The sequence below is a fragment of the Euprymna scolopes genome, chromosome 12 (genome assembly GCF_053919585.1).
Source record: "Euprymna scolopes isolate OS-2025 chromosome 12, ASM5391958v1, whole genome shotgun sequence".
NCBI classification, from domain to species: Eukaryota; Metazoa; Mollusca; class Cephalopoda; order Sepiida; family Sepiolidae; genus Euprymna; species Euprymna scolopes.
Window position 1 is genome coordinate 146,085,234 of NC_136493.1, and position 20,902 is coordinate 146,106,135.

Below are 20,902 nucleotides of genomic sequence, written 5' to 3' on the forward strand. Positions count from 1 at the left end.
TATTTGGACAACTATACATTTTTTTTAATTTAAAAGTTATTTCAACAAGCTTCTTAATATACTCAGTCATGGATAAGCGAGTGACTTCGTAAATGTTAACTAATTTGCATATTCTGTTGCAAAACGAACTTTAATAAATTATTCATTTTTTATGGTTTCTTATTGACTGATTAGTTTCATTTAACTATCACACTCAGTTCTATTTATGCATATCTTCTACAAGTTGCATAATTGAGTAGCATTTAGGATGAAAACACTCCTGCATATATACAGGGTGACCCAAATAAAAAACAAAAGCTACATGGAGGCCATCTAGAACATATGCTGTAGAACGTAGAAAAAAAGGCCAAAGACCCTAGTGTTTTGATGTGATGTTTTAAATATAATAAACTAGTTATGACCAAAGTTTCATTTCATTCGGACAAAACACTAAGAAACGGGGCCTAATTAGAGTTGGGGCAAGTTGGGGGGGGGGTTACCCTGTATTACTTTATCTGTGTATGCAGAACAGTTCCACTCTCTCATATTTTGACTACAGATTGGAAATTTGATATAGAGCAGATTTGGACTCATGAAACAAATTTGGTTTCTAGCCATTAAAAATAGCCACTAAGAGGTTAAAATTGAAAAATAATAACCTTTGCAGGAATAAACCTACTAAAACTGTTACTTTTCCAGATGCGCAAATATATATTTTTCCGTTCAAGTCACTTAATTTTAAACATTTTCTGATCCATCTGGTCATAGCTCAAACCATAACGACTAAGGATTGAGTTTTAAATGTTTTTGTTTCTATTCTAGCTGATGGCACCCAAGTCATTTTTTTTAACTTTTGAAATCATTACTATATATTGGGTACAATATAATATTCAATAGAAAACTGGTTCTAATAATAAATACGAAATTTGCATGAATTAAAATATCATATTTAAGCATCTTTTATGACTGGACCACACTGGGCAAGAGGGGACACTACTATTTATTGGGTACAATAAAATAATCAATAGAGTTTTGGCTCTATAATAATAAATATGAAATCTTCACGAATTAAAATATCATATTTAAGTGTATTTTACGATTGATCAATGCCTGCTATTATATAGTCTAAAGAAGCTTTGAATAAAAAAATGTAAAAAAAAATTAAGAATGCAGTTTAAATTCCTGAAAATAAAAAGAAAATAACTAAATTAATTTACCACTCATATATATATGAGTTATTTATAGTTTTAAAATATTTTGCAATAATAGTAATTACAAACGCGGAATGTATATCATTACTAAACTTATACGTGTACAAGATCTGTGGGTATTACTTTTAACAAATCTATCTATAAAAGTGAAAATGTGTGTGTGTGTGTGTGTGTGTGTGTCTGTCTGTGTACATTTCCCTACGCAATAATTCTGTCAATTTCCAGTCTACAGACTCGAAATTTAATATACAGGGTACTGAGATTTGGGAAAATCTATGTGATCGGTTTTCGGCTAGAAATTGGTTGTTAAAAGGTCAAAGTTTAACGATTTGACCCTTGAGAACTCTACCAAACTCCTCCGACAATTTTGGGTCTAAATACTTGAAATTTATATATAGATTCCTTGGACATGGATCTAACTTAATAACTTGATTTGAGCCCAAAACAATAAATGTTAAGGGGTCATAATAGGGGTCAAAGTTTTAAAAAATTTGACCTCTGCGGTTTTTACCAAATTACTCAGACAATTTCTGGTCTAAACATTTGAAATTTTACATAAAGGGTATTCAGAGATAGGGCAAGCTTTTTAATCGGTTTTGGTTGAAAATTTTTAGTTATCAATATATAAATGTATGTATGTATGTATGTATGTTTGCATGTCAGCCTAAAACTTTCGACAGAGGCGACAGATTTTTACAAGATCAGCATTGTTTTGAAGTTCGACCTCTCAGATGACAAATATAAAAAAATTGGCTAAAAACATTAATATCTTCACCTTCAACTGGGCACTTTTCTACAGGGGGGGGGAGTCGCTTTTTTCACCAATATCTTTGAAAGTCATCCTGTCCTTTTGATTGTCTAGCCTTAATTTAAACCTACGTCACTTCCGGTTTCGTGGTGGTCGTAACAGCAAAGACGTCAGTTTTTTTTTCCTCTGTTCTTTTCCTCCTTTGCGGTACGGGTTTGAGCCTGCCTTCCCACTACCACTATTTTTTTATTGTTCAACATACACCTCCAAATACCCGGGCAATGCCGGACTGAAATGCTAGTATATCTATAAAAGTGAAAATGTCTGTGTCTGTGTACATTTCTCTACCAAATAACTCTGTCAATTTTCTGTCTAGAGATTCAAGATTTAACATAAGGCGTATTGCGATTTGAGAAAATCTTTTTAATCCATTTTTTTGGCCAGAAATTTGGCTGTTAACGGGTCAAAGTTCAACAATTTGACTTTTGAAAACTCTACCACCTCCTCTGCCAATTTTGGGCCTAAACATCTTAAATTTTAAATATAGGTTACTTGGACATGGATCTAACTTTATAATTGATTTGAGCCCAAAACAACAAATGTTAAGAGGTCAAAATTGTGGTCAAAATTAAAAAAAAAAAAAATTTGACCACTGCGGTCTGTACCAAATTACTCAGCATATTTCTGATTTAAATATTTGAAATTTTACATAAAGGGTATTCAGAGATAGGGCAAACTTTTTAATTGGTTTAGGTTGAAAGTTTGAGTTGCTAAGTGGTCAAAGTTCAAAATATTTGACCTTTGCGGTGTCTAACCAACTACTCAGCCAATTTTCGGTCTAAACATTTCAAGTTTTACATAAAAGGTATTCAGACATGGAGCAAGCTTTTTAATCAGTTTTTGGGCGACATTTTGGTTGCCAAAAGGTTGAAGTTGAAAGAGTTGACCTTTGCAGATTCTACCAAATTCCTCTGTCAATTTTGGGTGTACAGACTTGAAATTTTACATGTAGGTAAATTGGACATGGAAAAAACTTTGTATTTTAATTTGAGAGCAAAATAATAAATGTTAAGGGGTTAAAATTGGGGTCAAAGTTTAAAAAAAAGTGACCTCTGCAGTCTCTACGAAATTACTCAGACAAATTTTGGTCTAAACATTTGAAATCTTACATAAAGTGTATTCACACATAGGGCCCGAGCAAAGTCTGGCTGAACCGCTAGTAATTAATATAACCTTCAGTAAAGTAATATCATTGGTAGTTAGTAGCAAATAACTCAGAAGAATTCCCAATCACCCTCCATTTTTAAATAATTATACAAATGACTGCATTTGATCATTATAAGTAGTAATGATATACATTCTGAGTTTGCAATTATTAAATCGTTTTAAGACTATAAATAACAAATTTATAAATATACTAATAAATAAACATTAAACTAATGGAATGGTAATAAATTTAAAGGGTGATCTAGAAAAACAGGTTTTGGTAAAGGGAGAGAAAACAAACTACCACTATTAAACAAATTATGCCCCCCCCCTTCTTTCTTCTCTCTTCCCCCTTCTTTCTTTCTTCTCTTCCTCCTTTTTTCTTCCTTTCCTTCTCCTCCATCTCCCTCTCCTTCCTCTTCTCCCATCGTCCTTTGTCTCTTTCCCTCTCTTTCTTAAGTCTCCTACCCCCCCTTTCCCTTCCCTTAATTTGATCGGTTAAGGGAAAGGAGGGGGGTAGCAGTCAAAGAAATGGTCAATAGATCCCGGTGAATCTTCGCCTTTTAGCAGAAAAATATAAGAATACTCAGAAAAAAAAGATAATAAAAAAGAATTAAAATACACTACCTCATATCGGTTTTGGACTGGCAGCCAGCAGCAGGCATAAGGAGCAAACACTTGTTGAAGATAACATCTATATCATCTTTGGCTCCAAAACTTAACTCTCACCTCCCAACTCTACCTACTCCATTCCTTAACCCCAACATAAAAATAAATAAATAAATAAATAAAAAATAAATCCACACCCAATCAACTTTGTTCTTCCACAGCTGAATTTTGTCCCCTGATCCTTTTTTACTAAAAACCTTCTTTTACCTAAAGTTGATTTTTGTTTTTCATTAAGAATTCCACTTTAGAATATAAGCATTGTTGCCTGAAGAGGTTTCTAGTTACTAAATACTAGAATACTGAAACATGCTCATGACTGTGTAGCAACACATTGCTGCTTATATAAAGACAAATTGAAAGTGTAACTTGCTCTACTTCGGTATTGAGCACTTTTGTATTAACCTCTTTATATTTCACTGGTTATCTTACCTTTGAAAAATAGCAACCTCAAATACACACACACACATATATATATATATATATATATATATATATATATATATATATATATATATATATATATATATATATATGTTGAAAGTCCGATAACTCTTGTATCCCTATTACCTCCCTTTTCCCTGTACATATCCCATAATCCCTTTTTGTTCTTCCCCTTTTTACAATAAAGAGTTCTCCTCATCAGTCAACACGTGTATCTATTTTCCTCCTTTGAATTCCTGTCCATTTTTGTCTCTGTTTCACTTAAAATGCACCACTCAACAATATATATCAACATGCTGCCCAACATTGCCCGATTATAGAATAAGTTTGAATATATCTTAATTCATGTTTATGGGAAAAATATGCTTATTCAATTATATTTCACCCTTTATTCATATGGCCACAGGGGAGACAACCAAGCAAAAAGAAAAAAAGACCTTAGCAAATTCATCCCAAAGCAGCAAAGCTGAAGCTGGCCAGCCAGGACACTATCTATACAAATGTAGGCAAATTTGGGCATATATTATTGGTTTGAAAATATAGGTTCTTTTTTACAAAATGTCATAAAATTTTAACCATAGAATAGTATTATAATCTTCAAGAAGCCTTCAAATTTTTATGTAGTTTCATCCCATAGAACAAAAAACATGAACATTCCAATATTCAATTTGGCTATCAATATATATATATATATATATATATATATATATATATATATATATATATATATATAGAGAGAGAGAGAGAGAGAGAGAGAGAGAGAGAGAGAGAGAGCCAGCCATAGATATACCACCTTTTTTGGCAATTTTATAAGTTCCAAATCTCAGCGACAGTTGGTCAGAATTTAACAAATGAAGGCTCATTGGAAAGGTAATGACCTGCTTTGTGTAGTGCGCTATGTGACATTTGCCCTTAAGGTCGCATATTAAGGAGATCATCCAAAGCCTATTTTTGGCACTTTTTTAGCTTTTTAAAAATAAGCAACCAATCATTAGATTTTTAAAAACTAAGTTTTTTTTAACAGATTTTAACTTAATTTATGTAATAGTAAGTGTAAACTTTGCCCTTTATTTCGTACATTTTTTTCTTAATATCTTTGTCAATTTTTTGCAAAATTTATATAGCCCAGTTCATAGTCATAAAATGTTTCAATCATAGTCATTTGCTTTCCCAGTTTTGTATATGAATTATAAAATATCTGATATTTCCCCAAAAACCTCTGGCCTTTTTTTTTTTTTTACATGGAAGTCACTCGGGGATAAGGGTTATTGCATGTACGTTTATGGAGAGGAGACTAAAACTTGCTAATATGATTTTAAATGATCTGAAATAACAGCAAGGGGGACTTGATTCCAAACTTTCTATTATATTATTTTAAATTTCTTTATATTATTCTTTTTTATATTTGTATCAGACAGAAGTTTGGAATCAAGTCTTCCCTTGCTGTTATTTCAGATCATTTGAAATCATATTAGCACGTTTTAGTCTCCCCTCCATGAAAGCCAGAGGTTTTGAGGAAAATAATATATATATATATATATATATATATATATATATATATATATATACTAGCATTTCAGCCCGGCGTTGCTCGGGTGTTTGGAGATGTATGTTTAGCAAAAAAAAAAAAGAAAAAGAAAAAAAGCAGTCAATTTTTTAAAATTAGACCCTTATTATGACCCCTTAACATTTATTGTTTTGGGCTCAAATCAAGTTATGAAGTTAGATCCATGTCTATGGGACCTATATCTAAAATTTCAAGTGTTTAGACCCAAAATTGGCGGAAGAGTTTGGTAGAGTATTCAAAGGTCAAATCGTTGAACTCTGACCCCTTACCAGCCAACTTTGTGGCCGAAAACCGATTACAAAGATTTTCCCAAATCTCAGTCCCCTGTATATTAAATTTTAAGTCTGTAGACTGAAAATTGACAGAGATATTGTGTATGGAAATGTACACAGACACACACACACACACACTTTCACTTTTATAGATATATATTCAATGATTCTAATCTTTGAATATATATATATAATAGACTCTCCCGTCGTGTTCGATGCATGAGGGCCAAAAATTCGCTCTGTTTCACTCTGCCTTCAATGCTTCTGGCGCATGTGTGACACGAGGCCAGCTCTGCTCCCACAAATCAAGCCGCACGACTCACAGGATACAGGCTGGGAAGGTGCTGTTCCTACTCTTGCTCTACGAAGATTTGTTTGATTCGATAGCCGTGTGTCAATGTATGTGTTAATGCCTGCAAAACATTTTTCACTCCACAATTTTCTATCTACAGCATCTTCTTCAAAGGTTTTTGGGTTCAGGCCTGCGTGCTTAAGATTGTCTTTCAGCTTATCCCTGTATCTCAGAAATGGACGACCCACATTTCGATTACCCTCTTTCAGTTGACTGTATGCTAGTTGCTTAGGAAGACGGTTTCCATCCATGCGAACAAGGTGACCAGCCCACCGAAGCTGAGACTTCATCAGGAAGGCCTCAATACTTAAAATGTCACACCTAGCAAACAATCCCGAGTTAGGGGCCTCGTCTTTCCATGTTAATCCACATATACTACGAAGGTAATGCCTATGGAATGTATCCAGTTGCGCAAACTGCCTACGGTATGGGGTCCAGGCTTCCAATCCATACAGGAGTATCGAAACAATCACTGCACGATAAACTGAGATTTTGGTCTTTAGAGTCAAACCTCTTTCATTCCATAATCTTGACCGCAGTTTGCCGAAGGCATCAGTCGCCTTTGAAATTCTGCTCAATATCTCATCATCAAGTGATGCTGACGAATTCACCTTACTTCTGAGATATGCAAAGGATTTAACATACTTTAGAGGCTGTCTATTCACTAAGATTTTCTGAGGCGGTTCCACATATTCTGGTCTCAGAATATTCACATCACCTTGCTGCAACGGGGTGGGCTTTGGTTGGTAGATAACTTCTGTCTTTTTAATACTAATCGTCAAACCAAATGCTTTTGCGGCATTGGAAAACTTGTCAACTAATTCTTGTGCTTCTTCAAATGAAGTGGCCACGAGTGCAGCATTGTCTGCAAAAAGAAAATCACGAACCATTTTGCTTCTTGTTAGTGTTTTAGCTTTGAATCTTTGATGATTAAAAGGACCCCCGGTAGTTCTAAACTCAAAATGGACACCTTGCGTGTAATCTTTAAAAGCATGCTCGAGCATGATTGAAAAGAAGATGTCAAAGAGCACAGGTGCCATAACACAACCCTGTTCTGTACCGGTTTTTACCTTGAATGACTCAGAGAAATTTCCATCTGCTCTTACTCGTGCCTCCATATTCTCGTGAAAGGATATTATTACATTTAACATTTTTTCAGGGATTCCAACTTTATTCAAAACTTTCCTATATATATATATATATATATATATATATATATATATATAAATATATATTCCAGATTGAAAATATTCAAAGATTAGAATCATTGAATTCCAACAAAGGTCGTTGATAGTGCTCAATCAAAGAGAGGAAATTTATAATTTTTTTATTTTCTTTATGTAAATATAGTCATATCTTGCTACGATGTACAGACCGTTTCTATTATTATTGATCTCAGCAGGCAAGAAAAAATTTGAAAATTAAAAAATGTTTAAGAACTTTTTATAATTTTTGAGAAAAAAAATATTTTATTTTACCATGTCTAACGTATAGCCTGGTTTAAAGTTATTCTGATATTGAGTTGGAAGGCAAAAACGTTTACAGCTGTTATTTTATTTTTTTCTTTACATGGAAGTCACCACATATCAAGGCCCAGAAGCCACTTGGAGATAAGGGTTATTGCGTGTACAGTAATCAATGGGACAATATAGTAATTGTTAGTAATGGAGATCTGATAAAGTGTACAGATAAAGAGTGGGGAAAATTATCGACAGTGATTTCAGCTAGACGGGTGTTTTTTGTGAAAGATTGACAAGGGGAGGGACCAGAGATTGGAGCTCAGGCGAGCACTTGCAATCGAAATAACGATAAAACAACGACAGACTCACAACGTCTCTTCTATGGGAGAGAGGTTGCAGGGAAGAGAAAAGGACATACCCCACCAGGCTATGTCAAGGCAGAATAGGCTGTTTTTAGCAGCTCCTGCCCAGATATGGCAGCAGTACTCTATCCTTGGATGTACTTGGCTTTTATATAGATAGAGAATTGCATCAGCAGTGAGATATCTATTAGAACGGTAGAAAGATCCCACCATTTTCCCAGCAACCTTGGCAACAGATTTGCTGTACGTGTTTCATTTCAGATCAGGAGTAAAGGTCAATCCCAGAAGCTTGTCAAAACATTAAGCCTCCCCAAGATGAGAGCCATCCATTTCAATTGATGCCAGATGGGGATCAGAGCGTTGATGATGTAAAGATAGAAGCTTGGTTTTGGATGCATTAAAAGTGACCAGCCACCTTTTCCCCCATTGTACCACATGCTCAAGATCAGAGGAGAGAGAATCAGAAAGAACTTTGTCATTTGCGGCCTTTGGTCTGTTGCCATAGATGGTCGTGTCACCTGCATAGATATCAATGAATGATTTAAGTATGTGTTTTGGGAGATCATTGATTTAGATCAGGAAGAGAGTTTGGCCCAGGATGGACCCTTGTGAGACACCAGTATTAATACTGTAGACTTCTGATTTCTGCCCATCAACCACTACTCTTATGAGCCTATCAGAGAGAAATGATTTAATAATTGAGAAAACATTTCCAGTTATACTGTAGCTGGAGATCTTGTGAAGTAGGCCTTTATGCCATACCTTATCGAAGGCTTTTGGTATGTTAAGAGCAATTGCTCTAGAAAGGAAGCCTTTGTCAAGAGATTCACTAATCCTATGAGATATAACCGTTAGCACATCTGCTGTAGATCTAGCAGAACGGAAACTATATTGCATGTTACTAAGAAAGTTATTTCTGCAAAGGTGGTTGACTACTTCTTTATTTAATATGGATTCCAGCAGCTTACTCGTGACACACAGGAGACTTATTGGTCTGTACTGAGAGAGAGATAATCTGTCACCTGAATTCTTAAATACAGGGCACGCTGATGAGGTTTCCAGGGTGTTAGGAAGCAATTCTCCTTAAGGCAACGCTTAAACAGTTTTGTAAGTATGGGGGCAAGTTCTGGTTGAAGCTTTTTCAACACTATAATTGGAATGCCATCAGGGCCAGTTACTTTAATGGAATCAAGGTTCTTGATTAGCTTGGCGACATCACACACAGATATTTGTATGTTGCATAGTGTGTTGTCTATTATAAGAGGAAATACAGTGAGTTCTGAGTTGATGGCCTTCGTCACATAAGGTAGAATTAGCTGCAAAGTTCTTGGCAAATAGATGTCTGATGCTGACGAGATGACTTCAGGTCCATTGATGATGGTTGAGATAGAACGCACGCTTCTGTTCAGGATCCTGTTTGCTATTTGCCAAAACTGGTGGGAACCAAGCTGCTGCTCAGCTACCTAGGATTTAACGGACTGAGCATATAGCTCTCTTGCATTTTTTATTACTCTTTTACAGTGGTTGCTGGCAGTCCTGAAAGCAGCTTTAGTCTCAGTACATCTATTACGTTGGTAGCTATGGAAAAAGTGATTTCTATGCGCGATGGCAGCAGCACATTCAGAGGAGAACCATGGCTGGCTGTTAGGTTTTTGTTGGAATTTTTTGGATAGTATGCATCGGTCTATGCCTACAATTAACCATTCGGTCAGGTCTGATACTATAGAGGACACATCCTTTTTAAACATGGAATTCAGAGGTAGGTCAGATATGAATGTACGGAAGCTATCCCAGTCAGTCATAAAGTATCGATATACTGTAGAGTGGAGAGGTATGTCTGAAGACTTGTTGCATTTCATTTTTATCTTATCTGCTACAATGGAGTGGTCAGAAGATCCCAGATGAGACAGAACTGAACATGAACATAGCTCAGCGGAAGTTGTGAGAAAAAGGTTTGACCGGTAGTATCGGGCACACGGGTGGGTTTGTGAACAATCTGAATGAGGTCATAGGCAATGGAGAAGTCATGACAGAACCTCCCCTCATCATCATCTGTCTTGTTTGAGTGGGTCAGCCATTCCACATTGTGGACATTGAAGTCACCACAAATGTGAATTTTAGTCGAAGGATGAGCAGGCAAGATGTGGTCAATTTTCTCAGATATGCTCTTAAAGATTGTAACTCCACTGTTGTGGGGGTGATAGAGGGCAAATATAAATGCAGTGGTGTAAGCAAGTCCAACCCGGAAGAATATATAAGGAAGTTTGTTGGTAGGGAGAATGTATGAAAGATTATAGGGAGTTAGGAGAAAGAGTGTGAAGGAGAAAGATTTAGGAGAGGGTTTATTTAGTCATTTAAAGAGAGAAGAGAGGAAGAAAAAAAGGGAGGTAATACAAGTGAATACAACTGACTATGAGGATGCCAGAAAGCAATATTTCAGACAATTTGAAATAAGGTAGACAGTGGAGCAGTTGATCGAAATGAGGTCATACTGTCTCAAGCCTTGGAGTAAAACATTCAATTTTTTTATTTTTAGAATCTTACAACTGTTTTTTAAAAGATCAGATCTACCTTCCTAGGAGCCGAATTAAACTGCATTTTTTATACAATTAAGTTATATCAAATCCAAATTTTTATTTTGTATCTTAATGAATTTATACATTTATTTATGTAATTTATCAGATAGTTTATATATATATATATATATTGTGCTTTAAATTTTTATTTAAATTATATAAAAGTGTGATATCCCAATTTATATAATTTTCCAAGGGTTTTCTAAAAATGTTCAAAGTTCTACCTAAAATCACTTGCGATCTCTTTAGTTGGATAGTCTTCTCTAAATAAAATACTATACTGTTTTTGAGAAGCTAATTTATCTTTATAAAATTATGCCATTTTTTCAGTATTTTTTTTGCATACATTTGAGAGATTTAGTTATTAAATTATATTGTTGGAATCTTCAGTTAGTTGAGTATTGTCCTAATATATTTTTATAGGGAATAATATTAGTTAACTATTGAGATCCATATATCAAGTATGAAAATGGTATGATAGGAACATGTTAGGAGAAAAAACATTAGGGTTTACGCATATATTTTATTTAGGGTGTTTTAGTAATTAGGTTGGCTTGGTTTAAGTAGGTAAATGGTATTATGGGCTTGTTTAGTTATCAGAGGTAGATTAAATCAATTGAGATATTTAACTAAATGGGTGCGTTTAGGTGTATGATATACACACACACACCTATAGGTTTGCTCCAATGTTTGAAATCCCTATCCTAATGAACACTTTCTTTGCTTGCCTTTAATTACACACTTACAACAACAATTACTAACATAACACTATTATTTATAATTATCGGTTTCTATATTGTATTTAATTCTGAATTTGATTTAATTAGGGGATGATTGTCATCCACCATATATGCTATTTCTTTTAGACTTCTTTCTCTCCATGATTCTTCAGTCTATAATTTTTGCTTTTCAGTTAATCTCCACAATGGCAAATGGTTTTCTTTTTTAAGATAACAACCCAGATGAGAATAATAGTTTGAATAATCCCAATAACTAATCTTTGTCTAAAAAACTTTGATTTGTAAAGAAACTCATTTTCACATTTTTTAAATCCTTTTATCATAAAAATAATTATGATTCATCCTCCATATTGAATAATTGGGCATAATATTGTCTAGTTATTCTAATGACAATATCAAGTTATTTTTACTTTGTAAAACATATTCAATTAGCTTACTACATATACCATCTATTATTTTTTCATAGCTGATCTATAAATAAATGAAAAAGGTGTCATTATTTAAAATATATATATATATATATATATATATATATATATACATATATATAGTACTATTAATAGTGACACTAAAATAAAGGACTAAGCAAACATTTCAAATAACTTTTTTCTTTTCAAATTGAACTTATCCTTTGCCAAACTATTCTCAATGCATTTTGAAAGTTTTAAACATAACATTCTCTCTTTCTCTCTCTCTCTCTGGGTGTATATATATATATATATATATATATATATATATATATATATATATATATATATATAGTATATTGGAATTTAAGTTGAACTCATATCTTAGGAAATAAATATTTTCTTGAAATATTATGTTATACATAACCTCCATTAAATCGCACTAACAGCAAGTAAGATTGTAAGATATAAAAAATATTTTTTTTAAATTATATTAACAAAAAGGTGACAAATGCAAAATTTATTCAAATGTCTAAATTTGTTTTCAGTTTGTACTTAAATGTTACATCTCTCCAATGTATTGCCTTCTATGAATAATCTTTATATAATTATGTTTTATTATATTTCAACATATAACATTCAACATTAAGCATATCAGGTTTATCTTGTTGATAAGTAGAATGTATTAAATTCTGTAACATTTTTCAGAATAAGCATTGCATTATTGAATTCTCTTTGTTTTGCAAAAGATTTATAGTTTTTAATAAACAATATTTAATTTTGCTGTTTCAATTTGACTGTTATTATATTAATTTTTTTTTTTCAAATGCGCCAATAATGATAATGAAATACTAGTTTTAATCTTCAATTTTAAGGGGTTTTTAACAGATTTTTAAAAATTATTTTACAAAACACATGAAATTTACACATTTCCTTGTTCCATCAAAATTTTAATTGATTCCAAGAGGTGTTAAAGATTGGAAATTTGTTTTTAAAAAAGAGTTTTCTTCATTTTCACACAACTTGTACAATCTTTGCAATTCAGGATAAACAGTGATTTACAGATACACATTCTTTTCAGTCAATAAAATTTAGATTTTGGAATACTAAATACATTTTTATACTATCAAGTAACAAACCATGCAATAACACCATTTTGTTATCTTTCTAAACTTCTTATTATCTGGTTGAACTCGTATTTATTACATTATTACTTGTAGTATTATAATGCATACATATTCCTTCTTCATTTACTTAAAAGATAAAGTAAAACATCTCTCACTTTCTCTCGATATATAGTAATCTACAAACAGACTGCTCTGCTGTATCACAGTTCTTCAGTGCAGCTAGACTAGTGCTTCAAACGGAGATCAAAACTCGATTATTGAGCTGACAGTCAGTGCTCCAACCTCCCTATGCTATTATTTGAGAACTACAAAATGTAAACAAAATCTTAATGTAAACAATGTCAAGTACCCGAAAGCTTGAACTGTTTTACTCAATAATCAATGCCTGAAAAGCTAGTAGTGGTTGGCGATTTCCTTATGGGGGCTCTACCCAAGAACGGATGCATATAGTCCTCTGCAGACAAACTGTTTTTCTGTATCACAGCTTGTCAGTGTGACTATGCACACACACACACACACACACACACACACACACACACACACACACACACATAAGAGAGAAAGAGAGAGAGAGCATGCACCAAAACACCATCATGACTAGTAAGAAAAAAAAGGTATTGTCTACACCTTCCTGATAAACACATTGGTAGAAACCGAAAAATAGACACTTTAAATAAATATTCATTTAAAAATAGTTCACAAATCTGATATTTTAACTGTTGTTTTGAATTTCATTTTCACCGTGCTTATAAACAGTGAATTTCTATTAATTTTAAATAAATTTAATAATATATAACTTAATAGCTTTCTTTTTATTATATACTAGCAGTTCACCCCAGCTTTGCTCGAGCCCTATGTACTGTTCATAACTTTATGTGCATATATATATATATATATATATATATATATATATATATATATATATATATTAAAAAGTTTGACTTATGTCCAGGTAATCTACATATAAAATTTCAAGTGCGTTGACCCAAAATTAGCAGAGGAATTTGGTAGAGTCTGCAAAGGTCAACTCTTTCAACTTTGACCTTCTAGCAGCCAAATTTTCGCCTAAAAACTGATTAAAAAGTTTGCTGCATGTCTGAATACCTTTTATGTGAAATTTCAAATGTTTAGACCCAAAATTGGCTTAATAGTTTGCTAGAGACTATAAAGGTAAAATCTTCTGAACTCTGATCCCTTGGAAGCCAAATTTTCGGCCAAAAACCGATTAAAAAGCTTGCCCTATGTCTGCATACGCTTTATGTAAAATGTTAAATGTTTAGACCAAAAATTGGCTGAGTAATTTGATAGACACCGCAAGGATCAAATTTTTTTTTAACTCTGACCCTAATTTTGACCCCATGACATTTATTCTTTTGGGCTCAAATCAAATTAAAAAGTTTGATTGATGTCCAAGTAACCTACATCTAAAATTTCAAGTGTTTAGACCCAAAATTGGTGAAGGAGTTTGGTAGAGTTTTCAAAGGTCAAATCATTGAATTTTTACCTCATGATAGCCAAATTTCTGGCTAAAAATCGATTAAGAAGATTTTCTCAAATTTCAATACCTCTGTGTCAAATTTCGAGTCTGTAGACTGAACATTGACAGTTATTTGGTAGGGAAGTGTACACCCTAACCCTAACACACGCTACACACACACATTTTCACTTGATATATAGATAATAAATAGAAAAAGATAAAGTTATCTTGTCAGATTTTCCAAGTCAGAATCAAATAGCTTTTAAGTTGATATATCAAGCTTTGTTTCTGATCATACAATATTCATTTGTTATTGCTGTACCATGTCAGTATAACTCTTACTTCATTACCATTTATAAAAAAAAGTTACTTAACCTGGTTTAGACAATCTATATTAAGAAACATTTTTACTAAATCAACAAAAAATTAAATTAAGCGAGAGAAATAATTCTTAATTTTAGCTAAGAATATCAAAGTATTAAATTTAAAATTTTGATTTTAATTGATTTTTGCCTTAGTGGTTGTTTAGGATTCTGTAGTTTTCTTGCAATCAAGTTATTCCTCGATTTTACAATTTTCTACTCAATTTGAAAGAAAAACATTTTTGTAAATCTCATTTTAAATCACATTTAAAACATTATATATATATATATATATATATATATATATATATATGTAAATATATTTTAAACAAAAATGTGCTTGTAAACAAATAAAAAACAAAATCACTTTAGCATAATAATTTTTTAACCCTATTTTTATGTTGAGTTTTAGATAAAATGATGAAATTTACTATGAAATAATTTTTATTTCTAATTGTATTTTAATTTAAAAGAATTTTACTTACAAAATATGTCATTTTTCAATTTATTTTTTTCACTTTGTTTACACTTGCTCTGAAAAATATGAATAAACTTTGTATATTCGCAATTAATTATATTTACCAAATAAAAATTAAACCTTTTATTTATCATTTACATGAAATAAGCTAGCTTAATATTAAATTTTAAATTAAATTTTTATTCATTTAATACATTTTCAAAAACGTCATCCTTAAAAAAAATCCAATCAGGTAATAATACAGATAATAATGGTACAATAAGATAAATAGAAAAAAATGGTGCATGAGAAAAAAGATGAAAATCTCACATTGTGTTTATTAATTATATAAAGGGAAAACATTGAAAAGTGATTCAAATTAAAAAGAAAATTATATTTACGTATAAAATATATATATATATATATATATATAAAGCATATTCCTAATCCGAAATATTGTTTAATTCACCCCTGAGTTCATGTATTATACTTATCCCTTACTTATGCAGCCAACAACTAGTAACATATAACAAATATACACTGGGTCATGGTTATATCTTTGGGTTGACTAAGAAAATGATTGGAAATGATTGATGTATTTTCATGCTTTAACCATTTTTTTTTCTGTATAATATATTCACATTTATCATTTTTACCTGTGCCATTATTACTATGCACTTAAAAAAATAGCTCACCAAATCACCCATTTTGTTTTTATAACATTGTTATTGAATAAAATATGCATTTAAGTCAACAAGAAACATAAAACACATGTAAAAATTTTTCTCATATTTTACAAGAATTAAAAATAAAATTTTAAAAACATTGTTTTATTCTATTTTAATCTGTAAAACATCATAATGCCCCAACTGAATGATCATTCATAGGATGACGTCATTTCAAATCTTACTGCATATAAATTGTTGATCATTAACAAATATTTTCTGTTTGTTCAGTAAGTATTTTATTCCATGATTTCATTATTTTCATATTCTCTTAAATTTTATTTTACTTTTTTTTATATTAAAAGAAATTGTAAATTAAATTGTTATTAAGATCAAATTACATTTGTAGAAAAAATAACTCATTGTATTTACAACAGCTTTATGATTAAGGTTACTTTCAATGTGGTAAATTATTTTCAATAAAACTAAAATGTTTCAGTAATGAATGAGTACAAAACATCTTTTTTGGTAATAACTTCAGAATTTGTGATATTAAAAAGGTAAATAACATCAAACTTGTAAGAAGTTGGGATTTAAAATACTGTCAGTTTGAGATTTTGCAAATGATTTCATTGACTACAAAATCAGCGTTTATGATGAATCGTTAATAGTACTCTGGACATCTTTGTTTTTTGTTTTTTTTATTTAATGTTCTTTAATTTTCGTACAACATTTACATTCAACTTATTTCATTTACTTCTCTAGGAGGTTAGATACAAGGTCAGGCGCTGTTGAAAAGCCAGTGCACTAGGATTGGAAAATGTGTGAACAGCCCTGTCTGCATTTTCTGATAGTGTCACTACAGGCGATTCTTCAAAGAGAAGATAAAGCATGAGAAAGTAGACTTCCTAAAATTGAAAAGGACCATATTGCAGCCAGACTGCAACAAAATCACTGTCGCGTTAATTGTCAATGACAAATCCCCAACTGATACAAATAAAAATAAGTTAATTCAACTTAATCATTTTAACTTATGAATTCATTAATAAATATATTGTTTTGACTTTGTGTGAGGAAAGCTATTCAGTTACATTTTACATATCTGCAAAGAGACTGCTTCTACTTTATTATGCCAAATTGTTAGCTTACAAGTATTGAGTTATTATCCCTGGCCTGTGGCTGAATGTACAAATGACACCAACATTGATTCACAACACAATCGAGACTAAGAACGATCACTCAATCATACTTAGTTACAGATTAGGGACGATAACTTATCTACATTCTATTCTGCTTGTTCTTTCCTTAGTTCATACATTAAGCTTTGAAAAAGATCTAATTCAATTTTTGAAGGTCAAGCTACTTTTTAAAAAGGCCAATCTGGCAACCCTGGCCAAGAATATGAGAGGGACTTCTCTTTGATGCTGCCTTATTTTCGAATATCATGTGATCATTGTTGTAAAGATGTGAGCAAGGAACTTTATAGTAATTTCGACATGCAGTGATTCTTCAATAAAGTAAGAAGTCAGCAAAACATTACATAAACAAGCCGCACGTGCATGGTCCCCCTCTGGCGCTTCATGCGAAATGACACCACAAAAAATAGTGAAGAAATGATGAATGTGAAAAGTGTGAAGGGCTAACATTGCCTTCACATTTTTGCAAAGTTTCAGAAAAATCTAATGGATGGGGCAAAAGTAATGGGGTAAAAAGTCTCATTTTTTACAATTGTGAGGCATTCGTGATCCCTTTTGAGCTCCTAGGAATGCTGAATCCCAGTGAAAATGGACAAACGGTGCAGTTTCACACCTTAAGACATGCACATTTGAATTCAGTACCATGGAAAACCACTATATAGACATACATATCAAGTTTTGGAGTAATATGAAAAAAAAGCTCCAAAAAAAGCATTTTTTTTTAGTCCTAAAACTCCCAGAGGGATGTGAACTAGAATTTTACGAAAGTCACCCATACTGAATTTATATTAAGAACAATAGGCTCCACATTTTCGCCAAGTTTCAGGAAAATCTAATTGATAGATCAAACGCTACGGGGCAAAAAGTGTAATTTTGGGCCATTTGGGGTCATTTTTACCTCTTTTGAGCCTCTGTAAAATCCCAGTGTAAATGGATAACGGTGCAGTTTCAGGCATTAACATATGTATATTTGAGTTGGCCACGGTGAAAAACCACTATATAGTCAGACATATCAAGGTTTTGTTGAGGAATATGAAAAAAGAGCTACAAAAAGGGGCGTTTTAGCACTAAAATCCACGGGGACGTGAATCAGAATTTTGCCAGGGTCACCCATACTGGATTTATCTTAAGAACAATGGGCTCCACATTTTGACCAAGTTTCAGAAAATCTAATAGATGGATCAAAACTTATGGGGCAAAACGTGTAATTTTTGGTCATTTGGGAGCATTTTTTTACCTCTTTTGAGCCTCTGGGGATGCAACGGGAATTTTCGTAAAATTTTTTTTTTTTACTATGCACATCTATTTAATGAAATATAATTTGCGGCAAAATTTCAGCAAAAACTAATGGACAATTATCTGGCAATAATCCGGATGCACGGACGCCACTGAAAACATAGGTCCCTCTCCGATAAATCAAGGAACCAAAAAAGAACATTCAAAAGAGACAGGGAAAAAAAAAAATTGTCTGCCAAGATGTGCTGAACTGAAGGAGAAAATTAAAAATTGTCTTTTACAATGTTATTTTATTATTTGTATTGAACTATGTAGCACAATATTACTTTCTGATTATTTATTAGTACTTATTAATTTATCTCATTTGAGTCAGTTGTATATTTAAAATAGAGTGGACACTATTTTCATAGAAATATTAATAAACTTATATTTGTTACATATTTTTGGTTTTTCTGTCCAAAAAAGCTATTTTTGCACTACCCAGAAAAATATCAACATTATCAAAACATTTGTTGATTAAATATATCATTCCGTGAAATTTTCACAGGTTATGCTCGTAAGATAATAATCTAGTGTCAAATCGTTTTGAACTAATTTCAAAATTAAATGATTTCATTTTCTTGAAAATACTTTACAAGATTAAATGCAAAATTCATACTTATTTTTAAAATTGCTTGAAAACAAATAACTTTCATATGAGATTTTTTCCAGATTATTTCTTAATCTTTTTCATAATACAGCCAAATATGTTGAATTCTATTCAAGATTTTTTTTATTTCCAAATTAATAAACCTAAGATAACTAAAAATACATTTTCAAGTTACATATCATAAAAATATTGTTAGAAAATCAACAACTGTCAATTTTAAAAATCAAAAATGTAATAAAATAATTATTTAAAAATCCAAAATATAAGTTTAAGCTGACAAAATCAAACTTTGCTGCTGACTAGCCAATTTTAATTAGTTATTAATGTACAGTGTTATTGGCAATATACTAACTTAACTTAATCCAGACCATTACTAATATGAACACCTTTTAATTAATCACCTAAAAATAAGTCAACAAAGGAAATAACTTCCTTTAAATTGAAGAATATAATACAAACTGTTTAGTTTCAGTTAAAAAAAAAAATGTACAAACAAATAAAAATGTGAATGATTTCACTGCATCCCAGTCAATGTTGGGTAGGTGCGGCTAGTTATTGAACATTGAAGTCATATTTTGCTCTGATGTGAAATATATTTGCATCAGAATCAATATGAATTGTGTACACATTTATACAAAATTTGAATGAGTTTTTATTATTTCAAAATAATTTATAATTTACTCAATTATATTTCTGCCTGATTTCAGAATATCCTTGCAAAATTGTGGATATAATGAGCTCTCCTGGATATATTCCTTATAAAAACATCACCTCATCAAGTAATTTTAATGATTCAAATTTAGTAAGGCCTAATTCTATTGGTTGGACTTCCAGTATGGATGATTATTACCCTACAATTGTAATATTTCTTAATGAAGACATACTTAAACATGGTGGACGTTTGAAATTGATAAAAGCAGACAATGTGAAAACATTTGATATACATGCAAGAGATCTAGTGATTCCAACACAGGTAATATCCACTAGAATTTTCTTTATTTCTTTAATTACTTTATATATATATATATATATATATATATATATATATATATATATATATATTAAATTAGATAATAAACTCTTCTAGATGGCTTTCAGGAATAATTATTTCATATAAACAATCAAGAAAACATTGAAATTCTTTTTAAATATTGACAATATAATGACATATATAGTCACAGTTGATTTTTTTTTAAAATTACTTAGTCCAGCACAGATGACTGCTAATATGAAACATTTTTAAATAATCGCAAAAAAAAATAAAAATCATCAAGTGGGGTACCTCCTACTACTACAATTTTTATTTTTATTATTATTATTATAATTATTATTTTTATTATTATTATTATAATTATTATTATTATTATAATTATTATTATTATTATTAGAAATAATTCTTGTAGGTTCTTTTGAGGAATAATTATTTAATAAATAATCAAGGAAACATTCAATTTCTTTTAAAAGAAAGTTTGTTTTTGTTTTCAAAATAAAATAATATTCATGATAATAGCATAAGATTATTGTAATTGCATCAAGTAAAACTATAAAATCTTTAAAAGATATAACAGAAAATGCCTAAATAAATTAATGAAGAATAATAGCAGAGAATTTGTTCAAACATTTTTCTGTTATTTTTTTTAATTATTATTGTTTTTTACAAGATCACAAGTCATTGGATGACTATGACTACTTGACAAACAGTATTTTATTCTTACAAAATGAATCAGTTTATGAATAACATCA

General features: G+C 31.3%; 1 protein-coding gene across 1 annotated transcript in view; it reads left to right on the top strand.

Moving 5' to 3' along the window:
- The window catches only part of LOC145291527 (uncharacterized), a 1,250,821-nt gene that overhangs the window by 757,320 nt on the left and 472,599 nt on the right, over nucleotides 1–20,902 (top strand). The window contains exon 70 of the mRNA XM_080137518.1: nucleotides 19,867–20,132. Coding sequence (XP_079993644.1) covers nucleotides 19,867–20,132 — 266 coding nt within the window. The remainder of the gene's footprint in view (nucleotides 1–19,866; nucleotides 20,133–20,902) is intronic.